Here is a 14,814-nt window from a genome sequence, read left to right as displayed (position 1 = left end):
TCCATTGTGAAAGTCTTTGGGGACACACTTAACATTATTCACATCATCTCTCAATAATCTGTAGGGAATTCTCTGCAGATTTGTTGGTCTCAGAAGTGAATGAGTATGTCAAGTTATAGTCAACGAAACCGACAATGTTAGCAACGTCTGGCTTTTCAAATTAGTGAAAATATACCAACATCTATTACTATTATTTTAACAATTTGAATGATAAAGTAATCATGGGGCTTTAAAAACACAGCTCATGAAAACAACAGAGATACATATCTAACTGCATCAGACAAAGCTATTAATTATTTTTTGTTTAGAGCAGAAAATTTCATCTGTACTAGCAACTGAGAGCATATTCTGGGCATGAATCCTATTGTGTTTAGAGTAACATTCTTGCAAAGTACCCCAACTTCTGGCTTCAAGGAACATGTTGTTTGGTTTTAATTGAGTTTTAAAGACTCACATCAAAATGCTAACTATTTCATAATGAAATACTTCTGAGAAATATCAGTTGACTTGCTGGGATTTTGTGAATTTGTTTTAAAAATTCTGTGGAATGGACCCAATTAGTCAGGCCATACCAGCTACCCAGCTGGAAAAAAAACACATTCCTGGCAGTGAGCAGGTTGGTGCTTGGGCAGCCGTACAGCTGGGGCTGAGGGCAGCTCTTATCACTGCTGCACGCTCAGAGGAGTGCCAAGAAAGCCCTAGCCAGTATTCTGCACAACTCCCTCCCTATCCAGACTTGTCTTGGCTTTGAGGACTAAATGTCTAGCTTCTGTTTTTAGATACACACGCTGACAGTGCTGACAACTGCACAGTTGGATCTCACAGTTAAAATGGAGAGAGATCTATCAGGCAATAAAGAGATAAATAAAAATTCACTGTGTTTATTTAGAGTGATTTTGTTCACAAGTGCAGAATAGTCCTGGACAGCTCTTCGATAGGATTTGTGGCTTGAGAGAAGAGGTGGGACATGATCGTCTCAGCCAAATTTCCTGAAGTTATGAGATCAGAGCCCTCACCTAGAATATGGAAAATCCCCTTTTTTCTTGACCTGAAGGGAGCAGAACAGAGAAGGGTGCTGTGGCACCACAGCAGTCCCTGGGGTTGGGAAGCTAGTTGCCACCCTCATCTTACAGAGGTACAGAAAAATAAAGGGACTTGTTCATAGCCAGACAGCTCCAGGAGACAAAGCCAAGCACTGAACAGGACAAACAAACCAATAAACAACCTGCTTGTAAGCAAGGTCTGGTGTGAATGATGCAATAAACGAGTTATCTTTTTAAAGCATTTATATCAGAATAACAAAAAGCTCTGGAATTGACTCCTGTTCTGGTAGATGTTAGGAGGGAGGAGAGACAGTATCTGTCACACTTCTGTGACACAGTTATGTGAAGTTACCTTAAATTGGGAAGGGGGGAGGATGAATAGCACTAATAACAACAGTTTTTCTCATCAGTCAGTGCTGGGTGGTGTGGGATGGAAGCGGGAAGAGAGGTGCTGGATCTACAGAAAGGCAGCATGGAAGGTCCTCTCCATATTTTTTGCTAGCTTGGTGTTAGGTAGAGCAAGGTGACAAATGCTTTCATTTTCCACTCACCTATTAAGTGTCTGAACAACTAAGTTAAAATAAAATCCCTTAGATCAAATAGATTCAAGCAGCAGCTGTCAAAGAATTCCCTTTCAGCTGCCCTACTTTTGAGATGAATTTGTAAACAGAAACAAAACAAAGAGTCTTTTTTCACAGGTCTGAAGTTTGGTTCCCCCAGAAGTCTGGGGTCCTGCTGTTTTCACCCTCAGCTGCAAACGAACACACCCCACCAAATTCAAAATTTTATCTTGATGAACTCGCATCTTGCAGAAGAAGCCACCCTCTCGCTCACAGCCCCTATTTGTTGGAGGGTGAGGGTCATGAGGATAGCTGGGGGCACAGTGCGGCTGCTGGGTGAGCAAGAGCAGGCAGCTGGGACAAGGATGTTTGATGGCTTCCCAGCTGTGCAAACAAACTGCAGTCCAGGTTCCCCCAAGTTTTGAACGCGGCCTGAAGTCTAATGCAAGCATTTTCACAGAACACTATACCAAGTGAAAGAACTTCAACTTGGGCAATGCCCTATAAAACTGTCCACTTTCTAACATATGTCACAAATTGCTGGTCCCCCACTAAAGCCTGCAGTACACAACAAATGAGATTTTGTTTTTTTTTTTACTTTTTGGGATTGTGTTTTGATAAGAACAATCCACAAGACAGGAAAGAAAAATGAATGCAACATTTTGAAGAGGAAAAAAATAAAAATAGAAGAGACAGGACAATCCTATACAAACCAGCTGTTTGACAGATTCAATTTCATATACAAAGGGAAAGGGTATCCTCTTACATGGCAACTTTCTGTAAACTTCCTTATTCCAGATTCTGCTTTGCAACCTTCTAAATGAAATGCTCATATATCTTTTCCTAATTACTGAGTGGCTTTTTTTGTAAACAGTAATTATAAAGCAAGCATTTATATGCCCATTTATGTTCATAAAGAACATTAAAAAAAAATCCATTTCCTGCTACCCAATACAGATCTTTGTGAGAACAATATTTATATAAGTTGTGCTTTCCCAAAGGAAAAGCTAGATGGGATATGACCCAATGTTCCTTCAGTACTGTAAAACTAATAACGGATTACAGAAATGATACGAATATTTATTGAACTTGGGTGGCCATGAACACAAATGTGGACAGGTTGCAGAATTTGAAAGAAGAAAATGTCATTACACAAGCAGTTTAAGCACTGTGATCGTAAAGCTATGCGTATTTCAATACCTTCACCAGCTTCTGTGGCCACTTCATAGCAAGTCTACTATTTTCAAAATATATGGTGGTTAAGGCTCCCTGTAAATTGAGTGAGTTCAGAATTTATTACTAGAATTCACTAGCCAGAAAGTGAGCTGTTTATTCATAATCCATTGAGAAACTGCAAACTTTCTTTAAGATGCATTTTGTTTAAAATTTATGAGTCACATCAAAACCTTGTATTCTAAATACAAAAATGTCAGCATTTTCTTCTAGACTTTACAGTGCTGGTGGTAATCATCAGAAATGTTATCTGCTGAGTTCTATTTTGACAGCAGAATTTGAAACAGAAAAAATAAAAAGAAAGAAAGAAAAAAAAAAAAAAGACACATCTACCTAAAGCATCTTTATATGACTGAGGGATGAAAGGGGTTCTTTTATCATTTTTTTAAATTTGAAGTTAATCAAAATTTTCCTTTCCAACAATTTTATTAACAAATAATCCACCCTTTGAGGTGGATTCAGCCATCTGTAACACAGAAGCACCCCATCCGTAAATCCTACCGCATGCGCAGCCTCCCTGCACGCCGCTTACATGTTCATCCACACTGCTCTCCTCTACGTGCCATACACCCATATCCGTCTCTCACGGGCTCTGTGCCATGCTCACGCCATCCAAGCCCCTGCCCACCAGGCATGCACCACCACCCTTGTGTCTCAGCTGGCCAGTCCCTGGGGATAACGCCAAGCCTCGCTCTCCAGACCATGCAGCACCCTCTGCTCATGCAACACCTACGGGCGTTGCATGCATCGGCTCTCACGTGGCACAGGCACCGCAGGGCTTCACCGCACACACAGATCCAATGAGGCATCTAATACTCACAGACCACATCAAACCTACATGATGCTCCCTGCTCCAAGCCCGCTTTTTTTCCTGTTGCACTGACTCTGTTTAACAACTCATGATGATCCCACCTCTCTAATCTTACGTTAAGTATTTATACGGTGCCACAAGTCTGCATGGGCGAATTGCAAAGGCAAAAAGTGTGGTGTTAAAGGACGTAGGAGGCTTCCTTGGGTGACTATTTTTAAAAGCTATAAAAGTATTTTTTTACTGCTATAAAAGCACTTCCCTTTAAATGATTTTAAATGATGCTTTTGTTTCTTTCTGAAACACTATTTTTACTAACTCTTAGGTTAAATGCTACCAGTGACGTCAAAAACTTCCCTCTATTTGATTAAAGCAGTTTTGCAAAGGCACAAAGTCTACTTTTAAGTGCTTTCTTAAAGGACATTAGTCTATTTTTGAATTTACTAACATCTGCTACATTAGATTTGATAAATTCTTCTATTTCTGGTTCAATTTATACAAAAAGAGTAACATGTTTTGCTGGAAGGGGGCAGGGGAAGACTAGAGCAAATAACTGCATCAAAAGTATTTCAGCTTTGTTTCCATTTAATAAAAGTTTACTTTAAAAGCATCCTGTAAAAATAAATAATTTAAATACATCTTCTGTGTTCGTTTTGCTTGTTTGTTTGCTGTTGTTTGGTTTGAGAGAGAGTATTTTGGCCTTTTCTCACTGTGGACATGGAAAAAAAAAGAAAAAAACAACCTGCTAGAACTATAGCATGCCTGGGACTCAATAAATGAGCCATGCTCAATTGCTACTGAATATACTTCTAACCTCTAGAATGAACTATAAACACTGCAAGGATTAGGCACTTCAAGTGAACTACAGAAAGAAAAATAATTAAAAATCTATTATAGTTACTAGGCCTGGTGAGTTCTACACTCTCCTTTTCAGCTAATACTATTAAACCCAACTTTGTTTTGGGGTTTAATCAAAAACAAACAGTGTTTGTTTTTATTTTTCTTTAAAGCAAATATATGCTGAATTTGTCTGGCTTCTACAGTTCGTCAAATCATAGTTCACCACACATTTGATGTATTATTTTTTTTTCTTATACCAGATGATTTTTCAGCCAAATTGCAGTAAGTGGTTTGTTTAAAAACCACATCCATCTTCAGTAATGGGAGAAATGCAGTGTTTACATACTAAACCTGGTTAAAAGCACACAAAATAAATAAAAAAAAGTACAGTCAAAGGTGTGGTGGGTTTTTTTCCCCCTTCTTTCCAGCCACTGAGCTTGCTGTGCACAAAATATGTAACTGCTTAGTCCAGATGGTTACGGTCACGCTCGTTCACCCAAGTTGTCTGACGTGTCTCTTTTTGGAATTTAATCCAGGTGTCACACATATAGAAAAACTACACTCTGTTGATACCACCAAAAGCACTGTGCACTTTTAAACCTAAGCATCATATTTTGCTAAAACACAGGATTTACATCATTGTTATCACATCCCATTCCAATAAGCAGGCTAACAAGTAAATGAAGAATTATTTACAAGTAATTTGTGTTTGATCTGTAAGTTTTTTTCCTGTGAATAGTGCTCATGGTGAAGGCAGTTCCCAAGCTCTGTTTCTTACCATAACCATTAACACAATTCATACATTCTGATGGCCCTAAACTTTCAAAACATTCAATAATATTATTTTTTTATTCATACTCAGTTTGTAAGGTTGCAAGTTTATGGCCATATTCTACAACATTTTAAGAGCTTGAAGTTTTATCTGATTTAATAAAAAATATAATGCAGTCAATTGATTAGTTACAGCTTCTCAATGTTCCTTCTCATGTTGTAAAGTGTCGTTAAACAGAGATGCAGTTGTGAATTATTAATCATAAATTCTGCGTGGAATGCCCTGCTCCCCAAATCATGCTAAAATAAATAATATTGACAGGTTTAAAAGGTGAATTGTTCCTAATTAGAGCTAAGTAATGTTATGGTGTCCTCTGGATCTAGCCTAATTAAAACAGCATTCCAAAGGTCAAAAGCTAACTTGTATTAATAAATCATAAAGGCTAATAATTGCAGCTGGTGCATTATTTTAATTACTAATAAAAAATATGCTTTGAAAGCTATTTCTCATCATCATTGTGTGAAGTGTTACAATCTATCGTATGTGGAAAATATTCTATTTACATATTCTTTTGTTCTGTTACACTGCTCCGGTTTCAGTTCCAAAAGCAAATCGACTTGCACTAATAATCCTCAGTTCAACTTACAACACCTATCTGATGACCACTTAAGGCAAAGATAGCAATTTTTGAATTAAAGTAATTCTTTTCAAGCACTGTGTTAGCACTGTAAGCCAAACATTCGACTCTTCTACAACATTACTCTGAGTTTGAAGCGAGGAGAAGATTTTCCGAGATTTCATTGAAAGGACAAAAATCAAGACAACTGTGAATATTTATGAGTTCAAAGTGTAGAAACAGGTGTCTACCTACAGCCAGATATATGACCTGCTTGAATATACCACCCTAGATACTTATCTCTATAGAGAATTTTCTTTTTCTCTATGACTTGATTATTCACAACAATAGAGAGCAGCCATGCAAGTACTGGAATATTCATGTTTTCATGCAATTTGATTGGCAGTTCTGTAATTGTGGTAAGCTGCTTTGACCAAGGTTTCTATAGCAACAGCCTTGCTGTCAATTCTTACCTGTTTTCTGGTCATCCATTGTACTGAGCTTAGTCTCGTCAGCTACTGTTAAAAGGTAAATGTATAATGGTTAGCCCAGTTAGTGCCCATGCCCCACATGCATCCAACATTCCTTTTGTTTTTTTTTTGTATTTTTTTTTTCAAGTTAGGGGGGCCTTAGCAATGTCATCCTTCATGCATATAAACTGTAACAGTAAGCAAACATTCTAGATAGAAATGGCAGCAAACAAGTAACCTTCATGCAATGTCAGTCGTGTTCACATCACAGGCAGGTACAATATGTTATTTACACGTTAGCACATCGCAACTAGTCAAGACAAGTCAATGCCACCAACCTTACTGTCCTCTGAAGAAGTTGGTGAATTAGGGATTGAAGGTAAGATACTGACAATTATTGTAAAGGAGCAAATCTGATTATAATTTATTATTCTGAGTATGGATTTTTGTGTTTAAGCAATTAAAACTCACTGTTTAAGGTTACTAGATTCCGCACTTCAGAATCTAAATTCAATACAGAAAAATAGATGGGCTGGTTAGCATTTGCTTCCTCTCAGTTGTTTTACCAGCTAAAATGATCATAGTTGATTGCCTGTCTTAGTTGCTCCTAGTTTCAGGGCTTCTGATATAAATATAAAACTTAGATCTCAACCAGAAGTCAGACCACCTTGATTTTCTAATTCTGAAAGATTTCTTCAAAAAAACACTTACATCTTTAATATCTTAATCAAAATCCACCTATAAAATAAAAACTACTAAGGGTCTTTAAGGCTAATTGAATTGTAATCATGAACTGAGAATAATTCTGTGTACCCATAACCACAGCATGGTACATTTTTACACAGTTATTCTACGTGGATTTTTAAATGCACTTTTCACCTCCATTTTAATGAAGACATTCAATATTTACGTATGACTGTATATCCAGAGGGTTCTGATATTTAAATGTATGGACATTTACAAGTGGTAAGAACAATACACAGGCCACTTGGACATTCATGTTAAGAATACTTTACTTCACACCAGTAGACCTTATGCACAGTATTACTGCACATAAATAATGTGTTTGGAATTACAAAATTTATATACTTACAACATGAAAATCAGGTTCAAATAAAACAATTGAAAAAATATCACTCACTACCTAGATCCATGCTTTTGGATTTTCGTGTTTTAACAAACTCCAACTGACTGGCATCTGAAAATTGCTTTGTACGCTTTTCTGACATGCTCTGGCGTCCAAAACCCTCTCGCTGGAAGGCAAGCACTGGATCAACATCTGGACTGAGAGTGCTGTAGGAAGGGAGAAAAATCATGCAAACATTTATCAAGATCACGCAACCTTTCACTCTGCAGAGAAAAGCATTTATTTAGCATGTGACTTCTACCAACAATAAAGTACACATTTTTAAATAAACCACTGCAAGTAGTCAGTTACACACACAATGGATTTGTTTTACTGCATCAAGCAATTCCAGTTAGTTAAAAAGAATAAAATAATTCGCTTATGAGCTTTAATGAAAGATGTACATATCTCATGTAAAGCTATACATATACTATCAGAATATATGACCCCAACACAGGAATAATTTGAGAGAGAGAAAAAAAAAATCCTTTTTTTAATGAGAAACCAGTATATTCTCTTAATACCAATTTATCAGATTTTTCTTCATCACAAAATATATTTTGTAAAGCATACACAGAATCTGTCCTGCCTGAAGCCCACAGAGACTTCCCAAAGTTCTTAATTTAAAGACTTTCTATTAGAATTTTATAGCGTTTCCTGGTTTTAACTTGGCTATGATAGACAAACATATTTTTACTCAGTACTCCACTACTGAGCAAGTATTCGCCACAATGGTTTCATCATTAAGTTGGACTCAGATTTGGTCTCTTCTGCAGGTTTCTTGCATGACCTTGGCCTCAGAAGCTTTCTGAAGACAGATTTAATAACGTTGGTCTGATGTTGGTAGAATCATGAATGCAAGAACGCAGGCAAAATTAGTTTGATGTGCAAGCTAAACCCTAGGCTTGTAATGTGTCACCATGGCCACACCACAGAGAGAGGGAGACAGGGGGAGAGAGCGAGAGAGAGAGAGAAGCAATTAAAGGACCCCTGTAAGATCACTTACTGCTAATAGACCAACTGAAAGAAAATTCACACAAGGGTCTTCTCACTCCCAGAAAAGGGAAGAGCGTTAATAAGAGCCTGAAGGCAAGCCCAGAGAAGTTAGATTTCTACTTAGGTTGACACAAGGAGAAATCTAAAGCATAAATTACTGAGAAAAACAAACAAACAAACAAAAAAAACAAAAAAACAACACAATAACAAACACAAGTACTTTGCACCATCATTATCTATCCAGTAGGGAAAAAATCCTCAAAATTCCTCTTTCAGTTGTTGCACTTCGCGATAATAAAGCTGAATATCTTGTCACTGAGATCTCTAAGCATGTCTCTCTACACGTCATTCAAAGTATTGTATACCTACATGTTACTATGCAGTATATTTCAAAATAATTATTTTCTATTTTAAGGGCCAGTTAAAATTCACATTTTATTGCTAGTGAGAAACAGGAAAAGTTTCTGCAGAAATGAACTTATACTTTTAAATTATGTAATGTGAACATGCTTATGCATGCCACATACTGTAATTTATAGAAGCATCTTTGATCGAGAAACACCTGGGTACTAGGCACGACAATGAAGAGAGCTAAGGAAATGTGGCCAGAGGCATCGAGTCCTATAAATGATGAAAATCACTATCTGCATTACTAGGCAGTGTAGAAGAAATTCAGTCTAGTAGTGGCAGATTTACAAATAATAAGATACGTGCATGTGACAAGCATGTAATACTTAAATAAGAGCAGGATCAGAACTTTTTATGAATAAAGTCAATGTCAAGTGCCTTTTGACTTTAATGGTTCTGGCTCAGGCTCTTAATGTTTTACATTTAATTGCAGCAACTATTTCAGAGATGTCTGCACAGTTTAGCAAGGTTTTGAAGCATATGCTTAAAAGCTCTGATGAATCAGAGCCTGAACGAAAAAATAACTATTTAGTCCTCACATTCACACCCACAAAACAGGGAAAAAATGATCTCCACACAACTAAAAGGTAAAACGGATGAAGTCAATACATACTTCTAGCATTTACAGCAGTGCAACTTGTAGATGAATATGAACCACCTAAGTTTGAAAACATTCTCTGAGTGACTCAACTCAACACCTTTCATAATCAGATCATAAATGGCTTTCCCAAGGCCACACAGGAGTTTCTGGCTCACTACTAGTCAGCATGGGCTCTGAAGGCTAGAAAAATGTGGTTTTACTAAGTGAAAATTTTCTCTAGAAACATCTGTTAATGCAGCTTACGTTAGTTAAGGATGACCAGCTCCATCCTGCCGAACAAAATGTATCATGTGGCACTTCCTTCAAAAGGGGAGAATTTCTAACACTATTTGTTTTGGCTGCATGCTCTTTTTTCTATATGAGCTTGCTTTGATCAGCATACATAAAGCTTCTAATAAAGCTGAATATCATTTTCATGTAAATACAGCCTGCATGCATATATTCATTTCAAGTCCTGAGAACACACTGAAACTCCAAAGTTAAATAAAACTTGGAAAGGGCATTCTCATGTAGAGGATGGTGTGGTTTGACACAGCATCAGCAATCACAAATTCTGGAGATCAAATCCCATTGTTTCAACTGTCACTATGTTTAAGGGCGTTCTCCGGCTGCCCCTATCTGTACTTAGCACCTATCTTCCACACACATTTCTTATGGGGATTATTACCGTATGTTTGCATAGTATCTGGAATACAAGAGGTGCTATTTAGCACCAAAAATTACTTACTCTCTGACATCATGAAATCCCACACCTTTTTAGAGTACAAATGTCAGAGTCCTACATAGTGTCATCAGTTTTCATGTTCTGGTTTATTTCTATTATTAATGATCCACAGGTGTTTAAGAAATTAGGGAACATGCAGATCACAGGAGTTTGAATACATCTATTTTGCACAAAAGTATTCAAAAGCCCCACTGAAGATCCATAACTAGAAAAGCCAGAGAGCACAGAGGAGTAACTAATACCCCTAAAAATGTCTCATTTTAATATTTTTCAACTACATTAATAGAAGACAGAAGGTGAATTTAATGCAAGTCATTAAGCATTGCCAAATGCAATTTACTATATTCTAGAATACTTAACAAATAAGGTTTCTGGAATGACAGCTGATCCTTAAAAGAATGTAACCGTCTTCTGACCCTCAATGTTATTAAAATTCCACTTATTAATCCTGTCTTATTGCCCCTTTGTTTTCATAACATTTTCATCAAGGATTAGGGAGATATTGTCAGGCTGGAAAAGCTTACATTTTCTTCTGTGATTCAGAACAGCTGCCATTCTTGTTTGGATAACCCTTCATCCATATTCTTAGTTTTACCCTTTGTGCCTTCCAGCTAAATCATACAATGCACCTTCATTTTACAAGTCTTCCTTCATCCATTAGCAGCAGGAAATTAATGCAACAATCTACTTCTACTGCTATTTACTTTTTTTACAAATAGAATACATTATCCTGTAAGGCGCTGTGCTCATCTACTCTTTTAACTGCAATTGTATTTGAAGACCTTTACAATTTCTTATAAAGATACAGGTTTAAAGGTTTCGAGCATGATCAATTCCACAATATCTAATCTCTATTTTCTTTACTGTAATGCTCATTTTCAAAGAAGTATATGAATAGCAAGATACGCTGCAGAAGTAAATGTAAAAGCATCTGCAGGTTTCAAATGGCCTCTTACTTTATGCTGTATTTTTTTGCTCATATTCGGATAAAAAAAAATCCCTGAGCAATAAGCCATTATATGCGGTCTTGAGTACTATGCTATTTAAACATCTCAGATTTTCAGCTCTAAAAGCTTTTACAGAAGACAGACGGACTTTTCAAGAGCCCAAATTACAGGTATGACTTGTCCACGAGAAGAGCTGCAACATCGAAAAAGGCAAACGAGGATGAAAAAATTTTATCGTTTTATACAATCATTAAAACTGTGTTTAAAAATACAGAGCACAATTCCCAGACATAAGAAGAAATAAACTAATATAAACCACAGAAGAAGCTGACAGGTGCATATCAGCTGACAGGTGCTATTGCTGTTTTATTAAGATATTGCTGACACATTCATAACAGGCTCGAGAGACAAGAGAAATAAGAAAATTCATATACTTCACACCATTTGTGGTAATTATCTAGCTTTAAGAAGTGGAAGTGTACAGAGGTGGGCTTTTATTTTGCTCCTACTATAGATAATTACAGGACTTGTAAATTAAATCTTAGATCTGTATTAATTGTATACTAACTAAGCAATAAACAGTATTTCTTTGCCAGGAATATAAGCAAGTCAATAATAGAAATCAATGCACTTCTCATCAAATCTCATATTAAAATGTATAAAAGTAATTAGAGAATCAACCTAAGATGTAAAGAAATTATTTTTATTATGGATTAAACATATAAAGTAGAATGACTTTCAATATTTTTAAATATGAAATTATTATAGTACACTGCCTATGCATGATACACACCATATTATGATATAAAAGGTATCCCTTCATAATAAAGAAGTCTTAACTAATTCTTGTTGCAAAACCATTAACACTAACAAGGTAATACAAAGACCTGCCTTGTCCTCTAAATAGATTTTAAAATTACTGTATGTTATTAGGAAAATCAAGAAAATATAAAGAAGTATATTAGAAGGCTCCTAAGTATTTACAAAAATATAAAAATAAAACCTTTTGCATACAGACATAGAAAGTTTTTTTTTTTTTACAGTGAGAATTATAAATTAAATTTTCAAATTGGAATTTCTTCATCTTTGCTAAATTTAGGGTTTTTTTCAGCTATCTCAGTTGGTAACTAAATTAATATTAAATCTTCAAATGAGCACAGCTATATGCTGATTTGGTCTTAAAACAATTAGCAAATTTCCACAAATGGGCTTGGAGACAGCACAAAACTCCATCCAGAAGTAAAAAAAAGTTTAACAAATAATATGTACAGACTTCTTCCTGAAACAGGAGCAATTACAAGTCTAAAAATAGTGAAATCTAAATGTGATGGAAAAAAAAAAAGATTAATATTAGCAGTAGCCAAAAATTAAACTAAAGATAAAGATGTAACTGCAGTCATCTATTTTTAACTTCTTACCAGTCTGTTGACTCATTAATTGCAGCTTTAGCCCATCCACCAGCATCAACAGTGCCAAATCCAACATCATCATGGGAACTAGATGACGACTGGTCAGAGAGATGTGGAGGGAGTACTGACAGCCTGTCATCTTCAATAATGACAGTGTCATCTTGGGGCATGTTCACTGTTGGAGACAGCTGATATTTACCTGAAAAACAAAAGGAAATAAAACAAAAATGAAAACTAAACCATCGCAGAGAGTACCTTGAATAACTTATAAACACAACCAATAAAACATCATGTCAAACAGCAATCCTACTGATAAGAGCAACATAACACAGATAGTAACATTAGCCATGACTCACTTTACATACATAGTCCTATGCAGAGGTCTGAAAAGTAACATACACCACTTGCACCTCCAGCCTACTGCAAGAAGTCAGTATCTTCTCTTGCATCAAACACTTCTGAGGTAATGAAGGGAATGCGTACATAAATATTATAAACCCACTACCACTGCTCCTTTTACAGTGATAAATATATACATATAATTGTATTTTCCAGTATTTCAATTCATTTGGATGCATAAGTCTGTGTATCAGTTTTCAAACTGCTGAGTACAGAGTAGAAGCAACTTTTAAGCTTATAGAAAATTTTGTTACCAAAACAAACTAAACAGCCATAAAGACTATCAGAAAGAGTAACATTTTCATTGCAATGCTTTGGTCTATGCTGAATAAATCTGTTTTTTGAGGATATATGCATGAGATACAGAATTGAGAGAATGGGGATTATCTACCATTATTTGGAAGATGGTAGACACATAGAATTATCACCATTTCAGTTCTTAACTCGAAATAAACAGGTTATTTCAGTATTTAGAAACACTAAGCCAAAACTTGCTGTAAGGAAAAAAAATAATTTGCAAACCTGAATTAAAATTATAGAGTTATCTTAGGCAATGGCAAAGTATTAAGTGTGATTCCTTCATATGAGATGCACATATTATTTTTTTTCTCTGAAAGAATCTTTAAAAATATTTCTTCCTCCTGGATCCTCCTTGCTGATCCTCAAGCAAAAAACCAACCAACCAACCAACCAACCAAAAAAAAAAACAAAAAACTACCACTTAAAATGTTTGGTCCTAACTCTCACTACACACAATATTATTTCTAATGAAAGATCATGAGATTACATGAATTTTACTACTGGATATGTATTACTTTCTAAAACAATTAGTAAAATTGTCACATCTCATGAGGGGAAAAGCCCTAGCTTAATCAATCATCAAGCTGACAACAAACTTGACTATTATGATGCACTGCAGGAATAACATACAGGAAAATTCTGATTTTCATAACATGAGCCACTTGTATGGATACGGCAAATATTCACCCTATATTTTTACTACAGATATGACAAAGTTGTCAGACTGCATGCAATTAGGTGAAAAGTACTCCCCTTCTGTCCATTCCCCACCCACCCACCCACTTTTTTTTTTTCCTGGAAATGTTTCAGTTACTGTTACCACTTTTTTGCAATTATAGGGGAAAAAAAAAAGGCACGCATAAAAAGTAATTAGCTAATTACTACGTAGCTAGCTAAAATCATCAGTGCACTAGATAACACATTTTGTATAGCTTTCCAAAGGGGGAAAAACTGGCTTCAAAAGAGATCTTTGAAAAAGGTGAAAGTGGCTGGCAGGAAAAGGTCCTGCATAGCAAACATCTCATCACTGTCAAAATGAAATGAATGGTTCAGTTTGCATAACAGCTGATTCTTTGCCCAGCAATAGCTTCTTTGATGGACAGGTTAATGTTTAGCGTGGTGATGTACTTCTTTCCAAACATAATGCCTACAAGATTGTTAACTCTGTAGTTAATAACATCTCCAAAGAATTGATTGAGAAAAGGTATAACCTTACGGCATTCTGCAGATTGAACTTCCCATTTGAGAGGCTCAAGTAATTCAGTAACATTTTTAACTTTTCACTACCCTTCTTTATATCTGACAAGGGTGAAGAGTGACATTTTAATAGTTGCTTTGGAATTAAGCAGAAAACCCATCTGACATGCCTATGCTTTTCACTGCAGATGAAGCTAAAAGCAGGTGAAAGGCTTCACCTCCAGCAGATGGTTAGCCATACCTCAGCAAAAGGCTCGGTATGTCCTTTGTAGAGAGCTCAGCTGAAGTGGACAGAAAATACCCCTTGGAGAAAGCAACTCTGCAAGTTTTGTGAGAAACATTACAAGGAAACATCAAAGAAACTT

At 36.1% G+C, this 14,814-nt stretch overlaps 1 protein-coding gene across 20 annotated transcripts in view; it reads right to left on the bottom strand.

The window, feature by feature from the left end:
* Nucleotides 1-14,814, bottom strand: part of PARD3 (par-3 family cell polarity regulator) — a 445,585-nt gene that overhangs the window by 148,588 nt on the left and 282,183 nt on the right. For 8 of the 20 annotated variants that reach the window (XM_035545279.2, XM_050708750.1, XM_035545284.2 and 5 more), the window contains 3 exons: nucleotides 12,563-12,752; nucleotides 7,484-7,635; nucleotides 6,346-6,390 (listed from right to left, as the gene is read on the bottom strand). In XM_035545279.2, coding sequence (XP_035401172.1) covers nucleotides 6,346-6,390; nucleotides 7,484-7,635; nucleotides 12,563-12,752 — 387 coding nt within the window. The remainder of the gene's footprint in view (nucleotides 1-6,345; nucleotides 6,391-7,483; nucleotides 7,636-12,562; nucleotides 12,753-14,814) is intronic. The other 12 variants (XM_035545280.2, XM_035545282.2, XM_035545287.2 and 9 more) reach the window with 3 other exon arrangements.

Source organism: Cygnus atratus, chromosome 2 (genome assembly GCF_013377495.2).
Source record: "Cygnus atratus isolate AKBS03 ecotype Queensland, Australia chromosome 2, CAtr_DNAZoo_HiC_assembly, whole genome shotgun sequence".
NCBI classification, from domain to species: Eukaryota; Metazoa; Chordata; class Aves; order Anseriformes; family Anatidae; genus Cygnus; species Cygnus atratus.
This window is presented reverse-complemented; position numbering and strand designations above follow the sequence as displayed.